At 45.3% G+C, this 25,132-nt stretch overlaps 1 protein-coding gene across 4 annotated transcripts in view; it reads right to left on the reverse strand.

The window, feature by feature from the left end:
- WBP1L (WW domain binding protein 1 like) overlaps positions 1-25,132 on the reverse strand; it is a 60,102-nt gene that overhangs the window by 4,561 nt on the left and 30,409 nt on the right. For all 4 annotated transcript variants that reach the window (XM_081228570.1, XM_081228572.1, XM_081228573.1 and 1 more), the window contains 2 exons: positions 9,274-9,376; positions 527-688 (listed from right to left, as the gene is read on the reverse strand). In XM_081228570.1, the coding sequence (XP_081084696.1) occupies positions 527-688; positions 9,274-9,376 (265 nt within the window). The remainder of the gene's footprint in view (positions 1-526; positions 689-9,273; positions 9,377-25,132) is intronic.

Below are 25,132 nucleotides of genomic sequence, written 5' to 3' on the forward strand. Positions count from 1 at the left end.
TCTCACTGACAAGAGCCCGGGTTCAATCCCTGGTCAGGAAACTAAGATGCCACAGCATGGGAAAAAAAAAAAAAGGAACCCCAGGGAAGTCAGGTGAGTGTGCCCTTCAGTGAGTCACGGAGTTTCTTGGTTCTCAGGAAGTCCCAATGCTACCCCCCACCGCTGCCCCTTTTGTAGCAGCCTCTGCTCAAGCGTATCACATGGCAGGAAGCAAAACGGGCAGATTTCAGGCCACTGACCTCTAAATCTCAATTCATTCACATCAAACATCATACAGCCACCTGCCTAAAAAAATCTGCCTAAACTAAAGGAGCAGAGATGTAGATAGAACCCCGCTGGTGTGGACTGGAATGGCCCAGTGGCTGCCAGGGGCTGCACCCACAGCACTGGCTCCTCGGTGCTAAAGGTGCGCATCCCCTTGTTCCCACACTTGTGAGACCCTGCTCTGTGCGGGACAAGGAGGCCAACCCCCTGTGCCCACAGTCTATGGGTCCTGAGCCCCGAGGGTGGGGTTTGGTGTACGTACTGAAATAAAATGGCAGCGCTGAGTAATTGTGGGCTTCCCGGTAGGCGATCAGGTTGATTTCATGTTGCCGCTGTTGGGCCTGAAGGCGGTGCTTGGCTCGGCGGTGGTGGCACACGCAGCAGCAGCTCAGGATGATGATGATGGTCCACACGAGCCAGAACCCTGGGGGCAGGGAGGCGAGACAGAGAGGCGTGGGCACACCATGAATGCCAGCTGGAGGGGCTGCTCTCGGCACAAGGAGGCCCAGGGACACTGAACGCCTGGTCGAAGCTGGCACTGTTGGCCCTTGCCTGGTGAAGGTACATTTAGAACCTGTGATCAATTTTCATGTTGGTACCAGAGTGAAAGACACGTGGGGCGGAAGAGGGCAGAAGTGTAAGAATGGTGACCGTAAAAGAGGTCACTCACTCCGGGGCGCCTCCAGGGCTCCTGGGGGAAGGGAAGAATGCCAAGGCATCTGTGCAGCACTGCTGGTCCTCCCATATTTTAGGTTTGGGGGGCATTTAAGTATGCTTACCTTTTAGGACAATGTGCCCTTCCTATCTTAAGAGATCCCTGAGAAAATGCTTCAGCCTCTCTTGGTGCCCACCTCCCCACTCCAGCCCTGCTCAGGCCCACAAGGACGGCTCCCAGGCTCCCCACCTAGAGTGAAGAGCCCCTCAGAATCCCCACATCTCAGCAGATGAGTGGTTGCCGGGGGCCTCGGAGGGGCTACCTGATAAAATTTTTTTTCTCTACCATGTCGCCTCCGTCATACAAGAGTCACTGAAGTTAGAGGTGGAAAAATTCTAATTTCCTCAGGCCCATTTCTTCCCTGGAGAGTGTAAACAACTTCCTCTGCTCTTGTCACAATCCGGTACAATTCCATCTCCCACCATCACAAACAATCCACTCCCACCCACCTCGCTTTGGCCTGCTGCTGCATTAGACTCGGGACCATCAGCGGCCTCCCTTTCTTCCTCCTGGCTCCAGAGAAGGGTAAAGGAGCAGGGGAGAAGCCTACCGCCCTCTTCCCCAGGCAGATTGTTTCTTCTCATTTCCCACTGTGTGCTCTTGGATCATACTCAGAGAACCCTGGCAAACTCCAGTATAAGACTCCCTCTTCAATCTTCACACGTGTACAGAAAAGGCTTCTAATTTTTTTTTTTTTAATGAATAAGCAATTTTGCTTTAAAAAATATAGAGAGAGATAGAGAGGGAAAAAAGACTGGAAGGAAAAAATAGTGACATTTTAAGTCGTGGGATTATGAGAAGAAATTTTAATTTTCTTCTCCCAGTTATTTTTCTTCTTTCAAATTATAAAACTGGAAACAAAGTAAGTTAAAACTTAAAAATATCTGTGACTAATTTTACTTTTGCTGGCTTTAAAAAAATTAACATATTTCTGAATAGGTTTTAAAATTCCTCTGGGAATGTCTTCATACAATGAAATGATATGAATCATTAAAAAATTATTCCCGGGCCTCCCTGGTGGCGCAGTGGTTGAGAGTCCGCCTGCCGATGCAGGGGATACGGGTTTGTGCCCCGGTCCGGGAGGATCCCATATGCCGCGGAGCGGCTGGGCCCGTGAGCCATGGCCGCTGAGCCTGCGCATCCGGAGCCTGTGCTCCGCAACGGGAGAGGCCACAACAGTGAGAGGCCCGCATACCGCAAAAAAAAAAAAAAAAAAAAATTATTCCCAGAATACTATATTTGACATATAAAGATGTTTCTAATATTAAATGAAAAAAAAAGATTATGAAACAGCATAAAATATGAGCCCAATTTTTGCTTAAGAAAAAAGTATATATAAATGTCCAGAGGGATGATCAGGAAGTTAGTCATGAGGTTATTCCTGGACAATAGGACAGTAGATTTTCTGGTACCAGCTTTGTTTTTTGCTTATTGCTGATAAGATGAACAAGTACTTCTTTGAAATAAAAAGAATATTTTTTCTCAATAAAAAAATAATCTGAGGAATAATTTTAAGGTGAGTTTTTATTAAACGAGAATAGATTATATTATTTTTCATTTGTTCTCTATTGCCGAAGAACTTCATTGTTCTCTATTCCTGAAGAACTTCAAGTTTTTCCCATTACAAACGTTATGTATATTTTTTATTGTCTGCTTTGTAATTATAAATTTGTGTTTAGAATGTGTTAAGTATTTCTACATCTCTTGTCAGAATGAGTTCATTTCATTAAAAAAAAAAAAAAAAAGGCTTCCCTCTCCCAGCAAACAGATTTGTAAAGGAATAAACCCGATTTTTTTTCCTGTTTGTACCAGAACACAATATTCTCAAAGATCCCACTGACATTTAGGGTGTGGCCTCTAGCAACACCCAGGGTGTTTCCTTCTGTCCCCCAGGGGTGTCTGGGCTGAATCTCCCCACAGAGCCACCCCTATGGGGTAAGGCAGGATAGCAGTACAGCCTTCCAGCCCTGGCAGGCTAGCAACATCACTGTGTAACACCTTTGTGTTTTCAGCACATGTCGGTGTTCAACTGAACCTTCTGCTGAGGTCTAGCAATGGGAGAGCAGGTAGGAGGACAATGGGCAGAGAATCTCTTCCCCATTTCCCATCAGCAGACAGAAAAACCCCATTCCTAACCACAGTGCATAAATGTAAGTTGAAGTCAGAAGTCTCCCTTGTGGTCCTTCCCGGAGTCGCTGCTGACATTTGCTTAACTTGCACTTCTCTCCTTCCAATGCTCGCCAACTGGAGACTGGACACTGTAAGAGGAGCTCTCAGGGAATGGTTTTGAGGCCAGAAAGGAGCTCTGGGAGTGAACTGGCTTCCCGCTGCGGTCCTGTAACATCTCCTCCAGCCCCTATGATCTGTTCAGCTCCCAGCCTCCTGGGGTGGGGTCACACCCGAAGGAAGTGGCACAAATAAGCACAATGCATTCTGCTGAAGAGCCTGGCTCCAGGCGTATTTTAGAGTCAAGTCTAAAAGATTCTGGGCTAACCACTTTTTTATACTACCCAGCATCATCTCACAATCCTTTATACTTCTGTGTTACTTTATAATTTTCAAAGTACATTCTCCCATGAGATAATCAGCACCAAACTCTACAATTTTTTACCTCCCAAGTCATTTTTTCAATTGATTCTTACCTAAAGGTAAATTAACTTTTAACCTTAATGCTGCAATATATATGATCTAAGGCAAAACCTCTCAGCTATATTATGACGGGCTTTAAAAAAATAAAGTTATTTATTTATTTTTTGCTGCGTTGGGTCTTCGCTGCTGCGTGTGGGCTTTCTTTTTAGTTGCAGCAAGCAGGGGCTACTCTTCGCTGCGGTGCGTGGGCTTCTCATTTTGGTGGCTTCTGTTGCTGTGGGGCACAGTCTCTAGGCGTGCGGGCTTCAGTAGCTGTGGCACATGGGCTCAGTAGTTGTGGCTCGTGGGCTCTAGAGCACAGGCTCAGTAGCTGTGGCGCTTGGGCTTAGCTGCTCTGCAGCATGTGGGATCTTCCCAGACCAGGGCTCAAACCCATGTTCCCTGCATTGGCAGGTGGATTCTCAACCACTGCACCACCAGGGAAACCCTATAATAGGCTTTTAATAAGAAGAATCTCAGGCACTGGTTTTTATGTTGGCCAAATATTTCTGGTTCTCCCCCTTCCTGGCATGTGGGTAGGCTTGAACTTCCTGGCGCCCTTATGACTGTGACACTTTGGGGCAGCTTCTAACTAATAAATTGAGACTGGAAGTGACAGATGTCACTTAGAGGCCAGAACATTTCTTGCTGATGTGAGACCCTCTGTTAGTCTCCCTTCTGCCATGGCAAGCCATAACATTCCAGACAGTGACTTCAGGGCCAGTCTGGCCCCAGGGGATAAAGAAGTAGGAACAAAGCTCTCATCCAACCTGTGATGGACATATAGTGTGAGTAATAAACCTGCTATTTTAGGGCCACTAGGAGTTTGGACTTGTTTATTACTGAGCATAACCTCTCGCCTATCCTGACTGATGCAGTATCTTTATAGGTTTTTCTGGGGGAAAGGATTTAAAATGTTCATCAGATTCTTAAGAGAATCCTTATTCCAGAAAAAGCCTGAGTTCTATTGAACTGAAATATAATAGAAAAAGAGGTCTTTTTTTTTTTTTTTTTAAGGAAAACTGAGGCAGGGTAGGAGGAGGCTGGGGGAAGAAATGAGACAAGTGGAAGGCATGCTCTTGGCAGAGTTACCCCAGTTATATCGAACAGCACCAGAAAACTCACACGTTTACTGAAATTCCATCAGCTGCTTCTGTTCATGTGGTATCATGGGTAGAAAAACCCTCCCTACCACATACCACTTATATGACGTGACATAAAATCTCGAACTGAGTTTTCCATTTCTAATATAGTATCACAAAGTGATAGTGTGGATCAAAACTAGGAGAAAACTAACTTGGGAGCAGAAGGGGCCTAGTGGGGTAATGAGGCATTAGCACAGGTCCAGAGAAGACCCCCAAGGACTGGTCCAACTTGATGGAGTTAATGTGGGAAGACAGAAGGCATTCTTGGTTTGACCCTCACAAAACGGATGTTCCTGGCAGCTATTCTAGTCAAAGCCGTGTCCCATCAGCTTTAAAAGGGGGACCGTCCAGACTAGTACCTATGGAGTTGTACAAACTTTTGATCTTTTCATTAGATTTCACAAACAAGGAGGAAAGTTTTAAAAAGGAAAACCTACTGAAAGAGCCACACAGAGAAAGACAGAAGCATGCCCCCCTCCCCAAACACACACCTACCCACAGATTACATTCCCCACTGACCTTTGAAAGCTGTGACCTCATGGTGGGACACGTTTGTCATGTTAAGCAAAGTGGAAAACATGTTTTTAAAAACAATCACAGTCCAATGTAGGAACTGAGTCATGTGCCCCAGAGCTCACTATAAACTTGGGAAAACACCACTCCCCAACTGGCAGGAAATTCCTCATTAGGAAGCCAAAGTATACTGTCAACTAGCTCTCCTTCTACCCCACAGGATGGTGGGTGACCTCCCTGGCCCCTGATAGCTCTTAGCAGGAGCTCCTGACATGGCCGCTGTGGAGAAAGGACTGAATTTGGGAAATGAAGACTTTAGAGGACTTGCAACTTCATCGGAAAGACTGGACAAGTTTCATTTCCTAGCTTTGTGACCTTGATCATTTTGTCTTTACTTCCCTCATCTGTAAAATGGGGAGAATAATGGTTTCTGCCTACTTGGTCATTGTGAGGATAACCGAGTTAATATCTGTATGCAGAGTACTCAAGCATGCACATTCGAGACCTTTCACGACCTGCGCCCACCACCCTTCCAGCCTGGCACTGAGAAGTTCAGGAAGGGGGTAGCTTTGTGTGAGGCACACTGACCCCACTACCCAGCTGCAACCAACTGACCGGCTACTTAACGCCCCTGGTCCTGAGAAACGGGATATGCGTACCTGGCACGGTTGTATTTGGGGCAGGCTGAGCTGACGTGTGTGAAGACCTTAATGAGTGCCAGGCACACAGCGGAGTTCTATGCACGTCAGCACCCTCATCTCCCCAGGGCGAGCCCCGCAGCCCAGCCCCATGGCCACAGGGGAAAGGTTAATGAGATGCATGCTCTCTTCTTTCCCATGACACCTTGACCTATGGTGTTTGGTATTCCTCGGCCTGGGAAGTCATTCTACCCTTCTCCATGTGCTTAAATTCTATCCACCCTTTAAGGCTTACCTCAAATGCCACCTCCTCCATGCAGCCTGCCTGAATCCTGTCCAGCTAAAGCAAACTCTCCTGGCACATACATCGCAGTCCTGGCACGTACACTCCATTCTCTACTTTGCATTACTAGTGAGGCACATTGTCTTATCTCCTCTCTGTGCTCAGAGACTCCCTTCTTGATGGCAAGGATTCTGTCTCCCCACACGCTCTAACACAGAAGAGGCCACAGCATCCAGTAGGAACTTGTTAGAATTGCAAATTCTCAGGTCCACCTCAGACCTATTGAATCAAAAACTCTGGGATTGGGGCCCAGAAATTTGTGCTTTAATAAGCCCTCCAGGAAATGTAGATGCTTGCCAAAGTCTGAAACCACTGGAATAAGAGTTTGCTGAATAGATGACTGAATGATGACTGAAAGTACAAGTGCCATGAAAATGCATGGGATGATAATAATAATAATGGCCAGGTTCTTATAGCCTCAGCCACGGCAGTGGTAAACAGGACCCTCACTTCCGGACTGATGCAGACCCAGGAATGACCCCTGGCTTAGCGTTACATGAGACTGAAAAGACACAGGAGTAAGGGCGCTGGCTGAAGCTTAAGGTCTGTGTGTGCTTGTGTGTCTGTGTAAAGTGGGCTCTGTGTGTGTATGTGTGTGTGTGAGACAGTGCTCAGCACATAGGAAAATTCAGCTAAGTAGTGGTATGAGGGTTGGCAGAAATGGCATTTGTTTTTCCGTGAGGCCTTCCCTGTAGGCAACTATGGTTAAAGAGGTACTTTGACAAAAACCCTGCCAAGGGTTTCCTGGCTGAGATTTTTTCCTTCCAAAGGAAAGAGACAAAAAGAATAATGCAAAGCCCATTACTTTCACATTTCAGGCAAAGTTCAGAGGCAATTAGAGGGAACAGGGTTCAAAGCACAAAAAGCACGGTTCTGATGAGAACTGAAAGGGCTCATTCCTACGCTCAACCTCCCTCCTCTACACATCAGGCCGAGGCCAGGCCCCTAAGAAGGAGGAAAACCAAAGAATTCCGAGAGGGGCGGAACACTCACTGGGCATCTTCTGACCAAAAAGCCATTTCTGGGCACAGACAAGAGGAAGTTTGGCTTTTACAGTCTCCGTCCCCCCAGAGCTTGGAAAGCATGGGCCAACTTGTACAGGAGTGAGTCTTTCCTCCCCCTCCAGACTCTGGTCTCCGTCTGGCCTTCTCCTTTCCCCGGCTGACCACAACTGGAGAGGTGATGAGCCACTGTGCAGCTCTTCCCCTGGCTTTCTTCAGGCCCTCGGGACGAAGTGCCTGGTTCCCAGACTGCCTGCCACCCTGCCACCTGGGTCTCCCTGTCCCAGCCGCCCCACCCCCAGCCCTGGCTTTGGTGACCCAATTCTGGTGGCTACTGAGTCTGCTCTGCCAACAGCCCAGGAGGCTCTGTCAATCTGAGATGGGGGCCATGAGCAACTCCATTCTTTCCGCAACTGATGCCGCCTGGGCCAGGCCCCAGAAAAACAAGCTGCAGCTCTGTGGCTTTTTGGCAGCCCAGCTTCAACTTTTGTTTTAACAAGGGGTGGGAGGGAGAATTTGAGCCCTGTGGTTATCTGCATTTTGAAACATTTAAACACAGACTGTCCACCTGCCTGGCACTTTGTGTTTCTCTAGTGAGTTCCTCAGCCCCCACCCCTTCTAAAATAGCACCAACAACTCCAGGCCTGCCTTTGCTGCTGCTTATATAATACTTGCAGGACTGGTGGGGACATCTTGAACCCTGTTCTCTCCTTGGGGAGGAGTCTGCCCTTAACCACCCCTGAGCCCATCCTCAAAAGGGAAGGACAAGAGTGAGGAGAGGTCCTGTTTGTAGGACCCACTCCCACTGGCTACAAGATCCATTTGCATTTAGAGGGAGAGGCCTCCCAGCCAAGAGTCTATTTCCTTTGCATTTCAAACAATAGCCCTTCTAGCTGCTTTCTGACCATATCACTGATGTGGGGGGAATGGGGAGATCAGAAAGGAGAAGGGGAAAAAGGGAAGAGATGGTGGTGATGGTAAGGGCATGGTTGACCAGCAAGCACAAAGTTTGTTTCCAAATGGAGGGAGTGATGGGGGGCTTAGAATTCTCTGGGGAAACAGCCTACCGTTTCCTCTAGCAACAGACAGTTATGAGAACCACTGCATGCTGGTCACCTGGCAACTCTCTGCCCTTAGGACCCTCCCATCCTCCCCCTTCCTTGTCCAGCATCCTACAGTGTCTCGTCTGAGTTCCAAGAAGATTAGAGTACAAAGGGCTTTAGTGAACTCTCCAAGCCTGGGTCACTCCCTGAAGGCCACGGCAATGTCACCACCCTCGTGCAACTCTGGAAGGGGTGCAAGCAGTCCTGGCTGCCACCAAGCAGTGACAAGATGAGGACTGTCTCCACGTGGCACTGAGCTGACAGTAAGCAGGTTAGGTGGACTGGAGAAGCCTCTAGACACTTCAGTTTGGGATCTGGGGAAGGAAGAAAAGGGGCTGAACCTCCAGACTCCTTCTCTCCAGGAGGGCTCTGTCGGCAAGGACCTAGGAAAAGATTATCCCTTTGAGAGGGACCCTCAGAAACAGAGGCAGCTCCTTGATCATCTCTGGGGAATTCTGGAAGCCCTGGTGCTTCTTACAAGAAAATGGCATTACAGCCATCCACAGAGAGCAGCCCAGCATTCACAGCAGCTTGGCTGCTGCAAACCTCTCTTGGCAAAGATGGCGAGCCTAGGCACATGGGCTGGCCCATGAGAGGATGTAAGTTGTTGTCACTGCTCGGCACACCCTGGAGAGGGCATCAAAGAGAACCCCATTCAGGAGATTCTGCAGCAGACCTGCTAGCCACGGCTTCTTAAGAAGGCTCAGGACCACGTTCTCCGGTCTTTAGTGCGTGGTGTCCGAAGAGCACCAGACCTCTCCTCCTCTACAGAGAGATCGCTTCTAGAACCTGGAAGCAGATTCTGCTCACCAACACTGCCACCAAGAGAATAAGAAAAGGGCTGATCAGCCTATGGTTTCCCAATGAGCAGAGGCAGAAACTGAGACCCTGGGATGCCAAGACATCCCCAGGCAAGGACTTACACCAGAGTTCATAGTAGTAGTTGCAGCACTGAGACTGTCCACAGCAGTGTCCTGTGTCACAGATGTAGCTTTGATTGTTGGTACCCACGCAGGTTTCCTTATCCTAAAAGAAATTAAAAAAACACTGTAGCATATTAAATTATAGCTTTTAAACACTACTTTTCTTCTCATCCTCCTCTTACTGATCGCCTGCCCACCTTCCACCAAAACGGTTTGTACCAATGTTTATTGAAAGAAAAGAAAGAGAGAGAGAGAAAGAAAGAAACAGAGAGAGAAAGGGAGGGAGGGACAGAGAGAGAAAGAAAGAAAGAAAGAACCACACAACAACAGCAGATTTAAGAAAAATAATATGGTTTATTAAAGGGGGAAGAGGATTCAGTACACAAAGCCAACTGGTAAAGAGCAGAGTTCTCCTTGCTTTCTTTATATCTAAGCAGAAACACTCCACGTTCTGGTCCTAAACTCAGCCAGTAAGAAGGTGGTGATTCTCCTGTAATAGGCTGTATATTTTAAATAAATCCGTTTTCTCTGTGAAAGTTCCCAGAATAATGAAGGCAGCACGTATTCTAGGATTGGCAACTGGTCAGTCAGTCCATCTTCCCTTCAAAACACGTATCTCCAAGGTTAATTACAGTGTGATTCAAAAGAAGGCTAAAAATCTTGCTACTAAAATTCTTTCAATCTTAAGAAAAGGGGTGACTTGCTCAGGTGACCTAGTCCAATTTCAATTTGCTAGATCATTTTTTGCTTACCAAATGATCTCTTAATAATCTTGACTGGACCTAGGATTCACACTGTCCCTTGTCAGGGACAGCTACAGAAAGGGCACCGCTGAGTAACCATCTAGCATTTTGCCAAATTCTATTCACAGCACTGGTGGATGGAGATGGAGGTGGAAAGGTTTTTTTTATGTTTCGTAGTTAAGATATGAAATACCCCACCAGCTGACCTAAACTTCAGCCTCAAACGTCCTCTGGGTCACAATGCATTTGATGAGACCTAAAAGATCTGGCTTTCAACATTTCTTTGTTCTAAAGAAGTAACACATGCAGTGACTGGACACAGTCTTTGTGCCAAGCACTGGGTTGGGTACGAGGGATACAACGATGAGTAAGAAATTGTCCCTAACCTCAAGAGGCACAAAGCTAGGAAGGGAAAAAACCCTGCTCAGCAAAGAAACTAAAACCACAGTATTATATGTGCTGCTACTCAGACTGACCCTGCCCACAGTGTACATCCGGGCGGACGTCTGCCAGTGGAAACTCAAGTCACAGGGTCGGTTCCTGTTCTCTGGGTCTTGCTTTATACTACGCTGTCTGTTTGGCCAAGGGTACAAACAAAGCACTCCAGCGACTGTCTACAGGGCTAGAGGCTGGGCACCTGAAGCCACGAGGACAAAAGAAAAGGCACGGCTACAACCCAGATCCCTGGCTCAGTGAGTATTTCCACCACATCCTCAGGTGTTTCCTGGGCTTTAAGAGTCTTACACCCTGGTATAAAGGGGTTTAGGAAGAAGGAAACATGGGAAAGGCATTTGTCGACTCTGACAATGAGGGTTTCACAATAGTATTGCAAACAGAGTTCTTCCTATCTTTGCCTTCCTGTGTCCACCATAAGTAAAATGGCACACCTAGCAGGTGGCTGTCCAGTGGGATGTCTCCTCTGAGGCCTGATGCATGTGGAGAAAGCAGATCTGTGTTCGTTGCTTTTGCTAGAACACACCCTCTCCCTCTTGACTTCAGAGCAAAACACTGCTTTCCCAAGGACATCAAAAAGTTTCTCCCAAATTTACCAGGCCCTGAAATGCCATTCTTCTGGCCTGGCTCACAAGAGCACAGTTCAAACTGTCCACATAGTTTCTAAAAGAGGCCGTGCTGCCTACACCCTGACACATGAAAGAATCCAGGGACACTTCTGCCTCAAGAAAATTCACCAGATGAGGTCCAGGCTCGGAACACAGGGCGGGCCAACTGGTCCTCCGAGAGGCATGAAATGGAACGTGTCTGAAATCTAAACAAGTGGCCTCCTCATGACCTACTGGTGTCAGCTTTTCTCTTGGCTCTCCCATCCCCCGAGGCAGGAAGCCCAGTGTAAACAGAACCCCACTCTTTCCCAGGGACAGCAGACTGTAGCAGCATCATTTAACTCAGTTCCTCAAATACTTTTTACCCAGTGTATCTCATCCCTTGCTTTCCTCCCCCCAAATAGAGTCCCCAAGTTGCCTGAGATGATCTTGGTTATGGGAACTGTCATTTTCTGCTGCAGAAGGAGGGAAAGCAGGTAGGCAGTTAAAGAAGACAAGATGTGGGTTCATGGACCTTTAGCAAGGAAGACATGAAGGATTAAGAAGGTAGCGAGATGTGAGTGTCATGAGCTCCTCCAGAGAAAGAGACCTTCTGGTATGAAAGGAAAATCCAGAAGCCTTGTGTTTGGCCCTAGCTCTGCCATTACAGAGGAACGGCACTCTGGACAAGTTACTCAATGGCCCTAGAGCTGGTTAAGATGCTCACTCATGTCTCCTTAAACCCAAAGGGTTTATTAGCCTAACCACCTCCCATTCCCTTTGACAGCAGCCTCGAGCCAATGCAAGAGCTCCTGTAACCTATGCCTCCTCTCAGTCAAAGCAAAGAACAGAGGTGTGCAAATGCTGCTTGGTGCTCTTCCACCCTTCCCTGTATGAGGAAGTCACCCCAGAGGACTTTCAAGAATCTCCAGGCAGCTCAAGATACAAATGGTAAAGATTCAGTCAGATCTGGGTTCAAAGCCCAGTTCTCACACTATGCTTATTACAGTGTCACTTGGGTAAATGACTTAACTTCTCTGAGCTCTCAATATCAACGTTATTCTATGAGCCATTATTGCTGGGCATGAAAGACCATGCAATAAACAGCACTCTGCATTCACTTAGAACTATTTCTCAGAAGAGTAAAGTTCACTGGCAATGTGGGCTGCTCCAGACACCTGAAGAATAGAAAAAGGAACCAGAGAGAATGCAATGCAAAGTTCAAATATGAAAAATTCTCAGCACTCTTTATGAGCACCCTTTGCTTTTCTTCCAAGCATCTCCAAGCACTACACACATATTATGTTGTTCAGGCCAAGTCTTGAAGAGTGGGAAGTTAATAGCCCACCTCACCCCCCCTTCTCGAGAGTGAACGAGCGATACATCGTGCCCTCCCTATGGGCAGGAGCTCTGTCTCCTCAATCCCCCTCCCCAACTCCAAGAATGAGCACAGTGCTTGGCACACAAAGGTTTGCTCAATGAAACAATGGCTATGCAGCTTCCGTGAAGGCAGAATGAGCTGGGGTGAATAATACGGCTAGTGTATACTGAGTACCTGCTATGTGCCAGGCACTGTTCTAAATGCCTTACAAGTCTTCCTTCATCTAAACTTGAAAGCACCACTATGAAGAGGGTAGTATAAGAGAATTGAGGTCAACAGAGGCTAAGTCACTTGCTGGAGGCCACACAGCTAGGAAGCAGTCCAATCTAATTCACCTGACTCCAGAGCCTGAGCTTTTAACTATTAAGCTACAGCCTCCTTGGTTTAAGTTATACTTCTTCACTTGCTTTTTACACTTCAGATGCTTAAATAAATCCACTTAAAAGCCCCAAACCAAACAAAATCAACATTTCGTCTTTGAGGGAAAAGATAAGGGCCCTGCCCTTGTGGAGCTCTTCGACTTTGGGGACGTCTTCTACTTGGCAGTGAGGAGGGGCAACATGCTTGGGCTTCCTCTCTTCTTTGTTTGAAAGGTCATTATTTTCACATACTGATTTTCTGAAAAGCAGAATGGTGTTTGTCCCATTGGGGAACACAGGGCCTTCACTCCTTCCTTCAACATTTACTGAGTACCTACCCTGCACCAGCACTGAACTAGTGGTGGGGAACACAATGGGCACATAAAAGGCCAAAGCAGGCATGCTCTTTACCCTCATGGAACTTAAAGTCTAATGAAAGATGATAAGGTAATCATACAAATAAAACTGTAGGAAGGAAAAATACGTGATTTGGTGAAAACTTACAATAATTAAGAACTAGGAACTAGACAAGGAGGTCCAGATAGCTGTGAGGAGGGTAAGCTTGAACTGAGATTGCCAGGATGGTTAGAAAGTTAGTAACTAGGCAAGAGGGGTGGGAAGAACATTCCAGGAAAAGGAAATGGTACAAGCAAAGCCCTTTAGCTAGGAAATGGTTGAACAAATAGGTAAGGAAGTTAGGTAAGCAGGGACAAGATGAGATTTGCATTTTAAAGATACTGTTTCCCAGGCAATGTTTTCATTTGCACAAACTCCTGGCCCAAATGTGCTAGAAACGTAGACCTGCCATAAAGAAACTTTGGGTGAATAACACATGCTCTTACGCTGAGGTCTTTCACCTCAGAATGACTGTGATGATGACCATCAAGATCCTCATTTGTTAAACGTGTGCCTTCAGCTCTGGTACCGCAGTGACCAGCTCCAAGAAACGGGGCACATATGGTCACCAAACAAAAAGCACAGGTGTGAAGAAGCAGGAAGCAAGACCAACACTGCCCTGGAAAGAACACTATTTACAGTGGAAGAGGATGAATAGTAGGCCTTCTGCACATACGCAAAAAGTTACCTCATCTCTTTGGCGGCAGCATAAACTATGGGACTAACATCATTTTCCTTAAGAGCTTCAGTGTCTTAGAGTTGCTATTCTTACTGAGCCACTGTAAAGGTCAATTTAATCAGTGTAAGAACTTTCAAAGTGCCGGCATAAAAAGAGACACTGGGCGGTAATGGTTCCCCGGGCATGGTTTTAATTTGCCAATTTATGGGGCTGGAAAACCCTGCTAGCAACTGGCAACAGCACCTTCATGCCCTTAGGAAAGCACTGAAGTTTTAAAGTTTAAAAGTGAAAAATAGGAAAATTGAAATCCTTCACAGGATGTTAAAGCACAGATGCTAAATCTCTTGGCTGCTGGATATGAATGAGTTTGGAGCACCATCTCTGGCCTTCTCTACAGGGGAAAGGAATGGTTCCTAATGGAAACATCCATTTCTACAAATCAAATAACAAATATGTATTGATACCCTTTCCCCACGTGCCAGGCACTGTGTTGGATGCTACAGCTACCACATTGAGCAAGAGATTCTAGAGGAAAAGATCCTGCTTCTAGCAATGTAGCTGGGTACGTAACTTTAAAAATATAATAATATCCTTTTGGGACTCCCCTGGCGGTCCAGTGGTTAAGACTTCGCCTTGTGGGCTTCCCTGGTGGCGCAGTGGTTGAGAATCTGCCTGCCAATGCAGGGGACACGGGTTCGAGCCCTGGTCTGGGAGGATCCCACATGCCGCGGAGCAACTGGGCCCGTGAGCCACAACTACTGAGCCTGCGCGTCTGGAGCCCGTGCTCCGCAACAAGACAGGCCGCGATAGTGAGAGGCCTGTGCACCGCAATGAAGAGTGGCCCCCACTTGCCACAACTAGAGAAAGCCCTCGCACAGAAACGAAGACCCAACACAGCAAAAATAAATTAATTAATTAATAAATTAATAAACTCCTACCCCCAACATCTTCCTTAAAAAAAAAAAAAAAAAAAAAGACTTTGCCTTCTAATGCAGGGGGTGCGGATTCGATCCCTGGTCAGGGAGCTAAGATCCCACATGCCTCGCGGCCAAAAAACCAAAACGTAAAACAGAAGCAATATTATAACAAATTCAATAAAGAATTTATATATATAAATATATATATTCTTTTAGTTACACAGCTGAGCTTGCAATAAAGCAAGGAAGAGCCCTCGGGCCAAAAATGTTGGGGGTGGGGAACTAGAAACTTCAGTGTTAAATGAGATCTGGCCTTCCTAGTTGCCGTGGAGAGAAGGGCTGTTTGTTTTCTTGGGTCCACCTAAAACAGGGAATTGGAACTGAGTCCCAATATAAGGTGAAGACCCTCAAAGAGACAGAGCAGACTAGAAAAAAATTAGCCCTTTGGCACACAGTGACAATAAGAAAGGTCTGTATTGAGAGGGAAAAAGTATCCCTTCTAATAATCTGTAACCATCGGCTTTTCCGCAAGCTAATTTGAGATCTGAATTGTGCTGCTTCATAGTCTTAGAATCCCCAAGCCAAAATTTTAACACAAAAAGTAATCCCAGGACTTCCCTGGCGGTGCAGTGGTTCAGAATCCTCCTGCCAGTGCAGGGGACATGGGTTCAATCCCTGGTCTGGGAAGATTCCCACATGCCACAGAGCAACTAATCTGGTGCGCCACAACTACTGAGCTTGCACTCTAGAGCCCGTGAGCCACAACTACTGAGCCCTCATGCCACAACTACTGAAGCCCGTGTGCCTAGAGCCTGTGTTCCGCAACAACAGAAGCCACTGCAATGAGAAGCAAGCTCACCACAACAGAGTAGCTGAGTAGCCCCCACTCGCCACAACTAGAGAAAGGCTATGAGCAGCAATGAAGACACAATGCAGCCAAAAATAATAATAAGTAGTCCCAGAATAGGACATCTGGTAGAAGAAATGTAAAACTCTAAAGAGACCTACCCTCCATCAGGGCATGAAAGATGCCCACAGATAAAGCTCTGTTGAAGATGAGCTCACACAAAATATAAAAACTTATGTAAAAATAATCCATCACAAACAAGATGTGGGAAATTCAACAGATAGGTGGATAAGACTCTCCAAAAAACCTTAATAGAATGATCAGATAAACTGTAATACATATACATGTTTCAAATGATTAAAGCCAAAAAGAAAAACATGAGAAAAGAACATACTAAAAAAGAGACAGTGACCAAATGGATTTCAGGAAAAAATAAAACTTGTAGAAAAAATAGTTATTAAAATTAAAAACTCAACAGGTGGGTTACACAGAGATTAGACTACGTTAAAGAGAGAATTAGTGAACTGGAAAGCAGATCTGAGAAAAATCACCCAGCAACTAGCTTCTACCAATTAAAACATAAAAATGGAAAATGAGAAATAAGAAGCTCAAGAAGGAAAGAGGAAAATGGAGGAGAGTCAATATTTAAAGAGAATGGGGAGGGTGGGAGGGAGGGAGATGCATGAGGGAAGGGATGTGGGAACAGATGTATATGTATGACTGATTCACTTTGTTATAAAGCAAAAACTAATAAAAAAAATATTTAAAGAGATAACTGAAAAATTTCCAGAACTGATTAAAGATAGGGAATTTTCAGACAATAATAAACTCACACCTGGGCACACTGTTTGAAACTGGAGAACAACAAAGACAAAAAGATCTTAAATACATCCCAGTGGGTGAAGACTGAAAATTAACAAGTGAAATTAGAATTTAACATAGTAATAAGCTTCACAAGGATAATAAAACAGGATAATAGGACAAAGGGCTTTACATGGGGCAGTCAGGAAAGGCCTCCCTGAGAAGGTGATGTCTGAGTTGTGCCCTGAATGATGAGAAGGAGACAGCGGACTTGTGGGAACAGTGTTCCAGGCAGAGGGAATGTCAAGTGTATGCAAAGACACCAATGCAGGAATGAACCTGGTGTGCTCTAGGAAAAGAAAGAAGGCTAGTGTGGCTGAGTACAGTGAATCTAAGAAAGAATAATGTGAAAGGAAGAACTGAGAATTCAGAAAGAGGCCATACCTCATATGCCTTGTACAACACGCAAGCAACTTTAACTCAGAATCAGCTATGTTTGTTCTATCCTAGACAGAATCTTTAAATTCTGAAAATGCAACACTTTCAGGTCCAGATCCTTAGAAAATGATTTGTAGGTGGTCATAAAATACGCTCTTAAAAGTTTTGTGGATTTACCTCTGTTTTTACAATAAGAAAGTTAAAGTCACTTTTCCCCTACTAACGGTTTTAAGGCGATTTGAAGAGTTGTAGGAAGTAAGTATAATTGCTCAAGGGTACACATTTTTGGGGGGCGCACTGGGTGGTATGCAAGATCTTAGTTCCCCAACCAGGGATCGAACCCATACCCCCTGCAGTGGAAGCACGGAGTCTTGATCACTGGAATGCCATGGAAGTCCCAAGGGTACACATCTTGAAATGTGGGAGGACATTACAGAAGAGTTGGGGATGAAGGAAAGTAAACTGAGGCAGAGGGATGATTCCACAGGAGTCCTGGCCCATTGTTTCCTAGGTGTTATTCTAATCTCCCTTTCTTTGATGGTAGGGATTGTCACATTCTACTTTTGCATCCCTCCCAGTATATACTACACATGACAAATACTCCTTTAAGCTTTACTAGCTAAAGGAGCCCAGTTTCTTCCTTTCTGATAAAGGGCAAGCCCCTGCTAAGAAGTGAACCAAGACTCTGCTTTGTATGCAATCAGATACTAGGAAGAATTTTTATGCTGTTTTGTTGAGTTCAATAATTTTCCAAAAGGACAAATAGCCTCAGCATGTTCCCCTAACCAAGCCAATAAATCCAGTCTGGTAAGATTCAGCCTCACCCCTCAGATTTGATAGTGTACTTTACCCCTTAAGGGCTCTAGGCTCCAGCTCCCTGGGCTCAGGAGCACCCAGTCTCCCATCCTCTAGCTGCAAAGTACTTTAAAGGGTAAAGCCAAAACCTGGAACTAGTGACACACTTGAGAAAAGCCTAGAACCAATGGGGGGAGCTGCTGCTTCAAGATTTGGCTGCAGTGTTGCTGCTGAAGGGGAGTCCCTGGGACCCCTGCTACAGGAGGGACTTGGTCCCTTTACTTCAACCTGTGAGGGTCCCCTGGAACAATTCTCTCTGGGGACTCCAGAAGACTGACACTCTCTAAGAATCCGAGGAAGAGCAACATAGTGAATCAGAACAAATCAGGGCATCTCACAAATGAGTGAATTTGCCTTCAAGTGGCAATGAACACATTTAGACAACAAAGGCAACAAAACAGAGATGCATTTCCCAAAGTAGTGTCCATAGGCCCCAAATCACCTGGGGTATTCGTTAAGAATGTAGATTGAGGGCTTCCCTGGTGGCGCAGTGGTTGAGAGTCCACCTGCCCATGCAGGGAACACGGGTTTGTGCCCCGGTCCGGGAAGATCCCACCTGCCACGGAGCGGCTAGGCCCGTGAGCCATGGCCGCTAAGCCTGCGCGTCCGGAGCCTGTGCTCCACAACAGGAGAGGCCACAACAGTGAGAGGCCCGCGTACCGCAAAAAAAAAAAAAAAAAAAAAAAAAAAAAGAATGTAGATTGAGAACCTCTGGGGGCAGAGACTGAAGAATTGCAATTTAATACATACTCCCCTGGTTATGCTCACATATATTCAAATTTGAGAACCACTGCCCTAGATTTATAACAAACATACAATATAGGGAGGATGGGAGGGAGATGCAAAAGGGAGGCGATATGGGGATATACGTATATGTATAGGTGATTCATTTTGTTATAAAGCAGAAACTAACATACCATTGTAAAGCAATTATACTCCAATAAAGATGTTAAAAAATATACAATATACACAGTTCTTGCCCTCCAGAAGTGGAATAGTCTTATATTCTATTTCTATCATCTTGAACACATCCCAACAGTTACCCTCAAGAACTGCCACTTAGAATCAAGGCACATAAAATTATTTATACTCTCTCTGCCTCATTCCATAAAAAAATACAAATAACAGATCATAAACTTAAATTTTAAAAAATGTGACACGTTAGTTATATACGCTCCTATCCATACCAGTACTGCTACAGCCAAAGCTTCACTGCAACTGGATCCTCATTAAATAGCCCCCAAACAGAGCCGCCGGCAAAGAAATTAAAACCCATTTCCTGTGTTGCTATTAGGAACCTGAGTAACAAACTCAGAAAAAGCCACTTGATGGTGGTAGGAAAATCCCAGAGCAAAGATCGGAAGTTGCAACATATCCCATGGTTTTATTAAAGGCTACTTGTCGACATCCCAGTGCATGCAGGCCTGCGGGACCTGGCTGGCTGCAGCGGATCAGGACATTGGGTTAACCTGCCACTCTTTCACCCCTGGACACTTACAAGGAAAAACAGTTCTACCTTGAGGTACCGCAGCAATCCCTCATCACTGACTTCTTCTGCCACAGAATAAATGCACTGAGAAGTATGGCATCTTCAGCAAGGGATGGTGCAGGGAGCCAAGGGATATAAAATAGCAGTAGCATGCAACAGAGCAGGTGGCACTCGAGCAGAGCAGGAGGGCAATTCTGCTATTTTGTCTCCACAGTTGGTCATGAGGGCAAGTCCCTCCCTTCGCGTTAGCTTTATCACTGATCCTCCTGCTTGAGGGCAGGGATTGCAAACTGCTGGCCCGTGGGCCACAATGGGCCCACTCATGAGTTCTATGCCCACACGGTACCTTTTTAAAAATTTTTTTACAACTTTTTAAAAAAATGGAATTAACTGTCAACATCTTAAAGTGAGAAGGATTCACAGAGAAATTCAGATTTCCAGCTTCTGAAAATCCAGGGCCCACATTCCCTCGGGGCCCTATTAGGCAGGGCCACAGACGCGTATGTGCTCTGGCTCCACCGCAGCCTCCCTGAAATCCCTCCTGGCCAGTAACCCCATCTGCTTGACTCAGATGTGTCACTGCCTGGCCCCTGTGGGCATCTGATTAGCTCCTCCGGCTCTCAAGTTCAGTAATACTCTGTTCATCCCCTCATCCTGAGGTTAAGGCCTACTGCAAAGGGCCAAATATAAATGGCAGACATCTGAACTCTCTACACCGAGGCTCCAGCAACATCTTACACACGCCATATAAAATAGGTACCTAGACAAAAAGGAGGGCCCCTCTTCACTGGATGAGGAGAATACCTCTAGCGAATCAGGAAAACCTACGGCCACAACACTCAGGAAATGCGACAGAGAACCAAGTTCTGCCCAGTGCCTGTGTTTATCGAGCATTTGGCTAGGCATTTTTACCCATGTTATGTATTCCTCTCTTTTTACAGGAAACCAGGAAACTGAGGTTCAGAGTGATTACCCAGCTGGAACATGTTTTCTGGATCTAAAGCCCGAATTTTAGTGGAAAGAACAGGATGCTTAGGGGTTATCCTAACTTTCATGATAGATGCTGACAGGCACAAAAATGACAGATAAGATATGGACTTTGCCTTTGAGGAACTCTGTAATTACTAAACTGTTAGGTTAAAAAAAAAAAGTTTATGTCTCAGTTCTTGTTGCAGAAAACCTTCCTGAAATATTCAGGTTCATTCTGTGCCTTAATTAATAAGTATAGTCTAATCAACAGAATTCATTCTTTTTTTTTTTTTTTTAACAATTTATAATGTGGCAAAGCCTCAGGGTCATAATTTGGAGCAATGATGGTATATACACAACACACACATATATCTAATCAGTTTATATAATACATTTATTATAAATTTGTTTATTTATATAGGACTCTCAAGCTTTTCAAACTTCAACAGCCAGCCTCACATTTGAGCCTGCCAGCCAGCACCCTACAAGAGATCAGAAGTGCTACCACCCTCATCTTACGGATAAGAAACTGACACTTAGCCTAAGGCTGTAGATGACAGAATCAGGACTGTCAAAACCCTGGTCTTCTGACTTTTGGTTCAGTATTCTTTCTATGACTGGGTTCCAGCTCATCAAAGTCTTTGTTATATCCTGAAAATGGCTCTTGATCAAATAAAATAATCACTTCTTTGCCTAGAAAGAGGTACAGTTTTCAAAGGGATCTGAAATATTGAAGGTACAGGTTAAGTTGCTGCTGTTGTGCTTTAAAAGAGATTCACCATAGTTTCACTGGACGGTGAAGAACACGTGGGGTGTCTCAGAGACCTTCCTCACTTTAAGCAAAGTTCTAAATTTAACCTCGTTTTTTTCTCAGCAGTTCCATCCCACTGCAGCAGGCTTTTGTTGGGAGCAAAAGAAATAATAACAGGACTTGTCTTGTGTGCTTGCCTGTCTAGAGACTAGTACCAGAGATTTATTGCCAGTAAAAAGTTCCATGCTGTTCAAGGAAACCATTTGCTTCTACCTCAACAAAGGGTTACATTAAAAATGGTCTCCCTGAGAACAGACACAAGATTTAAAAACATCTTCGGATCCAGACGCTCTCTCCAAAAGACTTGAATAACTTTAAAGAACTTTCTGAATTTTAAGACCTTACACCTTAGAATTAAAAGAGACGCCACATGATTTAGAAGAGGGGGAATTTAGTATCCCCCTTTTCTATATGTTATCGGAAATAGATTACAATAAACCCAGGCCACAGCAACAGGGACTGGGCTTGGAATATGGCCTGTTACTAAAATAACTGTAGCCTAATTGTTCTTTAAGCTGTATAAAGTTATTTGAGCACTTCTGAGATTCTACCTTCTGGGGGGTGGTTATCCAGATTTTTCAGAGCAAGAGATAAAATGTCAGTTCCAGAAGGGCTTGAACTTATCTACTGGCCATAAAAAATTAACTTTATACCTGTCCTTGACAAGGCATAGTTCCTGCTGATTAGGGGCAACCAAGATGTTAAGATTCTAAATCTCTGGACAAAAAGTACCTATTGCTTAGAAAGCAGCAGGGAAAAGTACGCCCATTTCCCCGTTATTAAAACATGTCAGTCCACCCTTCCTGAGGCCTGTGGCATGTGACTGCCTCCTGAGCAGAGTGCCATGCAGTAGGCAGCAGTAGTTTTCAGCCCAGAGTGTCTCCACCCTGGCACAACAGTTGGCCCTTGGTATCCATAGTGTCAATCCCAGGCCGTGTCAATCCCAATTCAGTGTCAATCTGAATCACAGATGCGGAACCCACAGATGCAGGAGGGCCAAGTGGACTTAGTCATTTTACGTAAGAGACCTGAACATCCTCGGATTTTGCTATCCGTGGAGCTTGTGGAACCAAACCCCTGTGAATACTGAGGGACAACTGTATTGACATTTGGAGCCAGATAATTCTTTGTCATGGGGCCTGTCCTGTGCTTTGTAGGATGTTTAGCAGCATCCCTGGCCTCTACTCACTAGATGCCAGTAGCAACACCCCACCCAAGCCCCTAGATGTGACAACCAACAATATCCAAACATTGTCAAATGTCCCTTGGGGAGGGAGGCAAAATTGCCTCCAGTTTCGAACCACCATTCCAGCCAAACTGAACCACACAACTTAGCGCAGAATTGTGTTCCACCCAGTCTTGTCACCTGATTGTCCCCTGGGCTCCCCAACCACTCTGTAAATTCCCTGAGACAAGGATGAAGTCAATCTCATAAATGAACCTACCCTAGCAAAGGATCAGACACGCAGAAACCTTCAGAAAGTACTAATCCTGGTGACCAACGGTCAAGTAACCCCAAAGGCTAGTCCTCCTGCACGCTCCTTGTGACTCTTCACTACGCCGTACAAGCAGCAACATGAAGGGATCCTCCAAGAGTTAGGCCAGGGCTGTGGCAATGTGATTTCACATGATGACTGCGGGACCTACCAAAGGCTCTCTGGCCATGATAGGTTTACAGTAACCCAGCAAAATCTGAGCCTGGCCCATCAACCCGGAACTTTACTCCTGAGGCAGGGGAGTGACTGCACATTCTATTTTTGTTGGCAGCCGGTCCGAGCCTATCCTGGGCCTCCCCACCACACTCCAGAGCCACACCCCGAGGAGTGGGAGGTCACAGGTATTCACACCACTGCCTGGGGGTAACCAGGGATTTCTAAATCCTTGAAGAAAACCACAGGATAGGCTGGGCAGTATTTGAAACCAAGAATGAGACCATGAAGAAATGGACAAATTCTTAGAAATGCACAACCTTCCAAGACTGAACCAGGAAGAAACAGAAAATATGAACAGACCAATCACAAGCAATGAAATTAAAACTGTGATTAAAAGTCTTCCAGGGGCTTCCCTGGTGGCGCAGTGGTTGAGAGTCTGCCTGCCAATGCAGGGGACACGGGTTCAAGCCCTGGTCTGGGAAGATCCCACATGACGCGAAGCAACTAGGCCCGTGAGCCACAATTACTGAGCCTGCGCGTCTGGAGCCTGTGCTCCGCAACAAGAGAGGCCGCGATAGCGAGAGGCCCGCACACTGCGATGAAGAGTGGCCCCCACTTGCCGCAACTAGAGAAAGCCCTCGCACAGAAACGAAGACCCAGCACAGCCATAAATAAATTAAAAAAAAAAAAAAAAAAAAAAAAAAAGTCTTCCAACAAACAAAAGCCCAGGACCAGATGGCTTCACAGGTGAATTCTATCAAACATTTAGAGAAGAGCTAACACCTACCCTTCTCAAACTCTTCCAAAATATAGCAGAGGGAGGAACACTCCCAAACTCATTCTATGAGGCCACCAGCACCCTGATACCAAAACGAGACAAAGATGTCACAAAGAAAGAAAACTACAGGCCTGGGCTTCCCTGGTGGCGCAGTGGTTGAGAGTCTGCCTGCTGATGCAGGGGACGCGGGTTTGTGCCCCGGTATGGGAAGATCCCACATGCTGCGGAGCGGCTGGGCCCTTGAGCCATGGCCGTTGAGCCTGCACGTCTGGAGCCTGTGCTCCGCAACGGGAGAGGCCACAACAGTGAGAAGCCCGCGTACTGCAAAACAAACAAACAAACAAAAAGAAAACTACAGGCCAATATCACTGATGAACATAGATGCAAAAATCCTCAACAAAATACTAGCAAACAGAATCCAACAGCACATTAAAAGGATCATACACCATGATCAAGTGGGGTTTATCCCAGGAATGCAAGGATTCTTCAATATATGCAAATCAATCAATGTGATAACACCGTATTAACAAATTGAAGGAGAAAAACCATATGTTCATCTCAATAGACGCAGAGAAAGCTTTCAACAAAATTCAACACCCATTTATGATAAAAACCCTCCAAAAAGCAGGCATAGAGGGAACTTACCTCAACATAATAAAGGCCATACATGACAAACCCACAGCCAACATCATCCTCAATGGTGAAAAACTGAAACCATTTCCACCAAGATCAGGAACAAGAGAAGGCTGCCCACTCTCACCACAATTATTCAACATAGTTTTGGAAGTTTTAGCCACAGCAATCAGAGAAGAAAAAGAAATAAAAGGAATCCAAATCAGAAAAGAAGAAGTAAAGCTGTCACTATTTGCAGATGACATGATACTATACATAGAGAATCCTAAAGATGTTACCAGAAAACTACTAGAGCTAATCAATGAATTTGGTAAAGTAGCAGGATACAAAATTAATGCACAGAAACCTCTTGCATTCCTATACACTAATGATGAAAAATCTGAAAGTGAAATTAAGAAAACACTCCCACTTACCATTGCAACAAAAAGAATAAAATACCTAGGAATAAACCTACCTAAGGAGACAAACAACCTGTATGCAGAAAATTATAAGACACTGATGAAAGAAATTAAAGATGATACAAACAGATAGAGAGATACACCATGTTCTTGGATTGGAAGAATCAACATTGTGAAAATGACTATACTACCCAAAGCAACCTACAGATTCAATGCAATCCCTATCAAACTACCACTGGCATTTTTCACAGAACTAGAACAAAAAATTTCACAATTTGTATGGAAACACGAAAGACCCTGAATAGCCAAAGCAATCTTGAGAAAGAAAAACGGAGCTGGAGGAATCAGGCGCCTGGACTTCAGACTATACTACGAAGCTACAGTAATCAAGACAGTATGGCACTGGCACAAAAACAGAAATATAGAGCAATGGAACAGGATAGAAAGCCCAGAGATAAACCCACGTGCATATGGTCACCTTACCTTTGATAAAGGAAGCAAGACTATACAGTGGAGAAAAGACAGCCTCTTCAATAAGTGGTGCTGGGAAAACTGGACAGCTACACGTAAAAGAATGAAATTAGAACACTCCCTAATACCATACAACAAAAATAAACTCAAAATGGATTAAAGACCTAAATGTAAGGCCAGACACTATCAAACTTTTAGAGGA

The sequence above is a fragment of the Mesoplodon bidens genome (genome assembly GCF_964165515.1).
Source record: "Mesoplodon bidens genome assembly, chromosome: 1".
Taxonomy (NCBI): Eukaryota; Metazoa; Chordata; class Mammalia; order Artiodactyla; family Ziphiidae; genus Mesoplodon; species Mesoplodon bidens.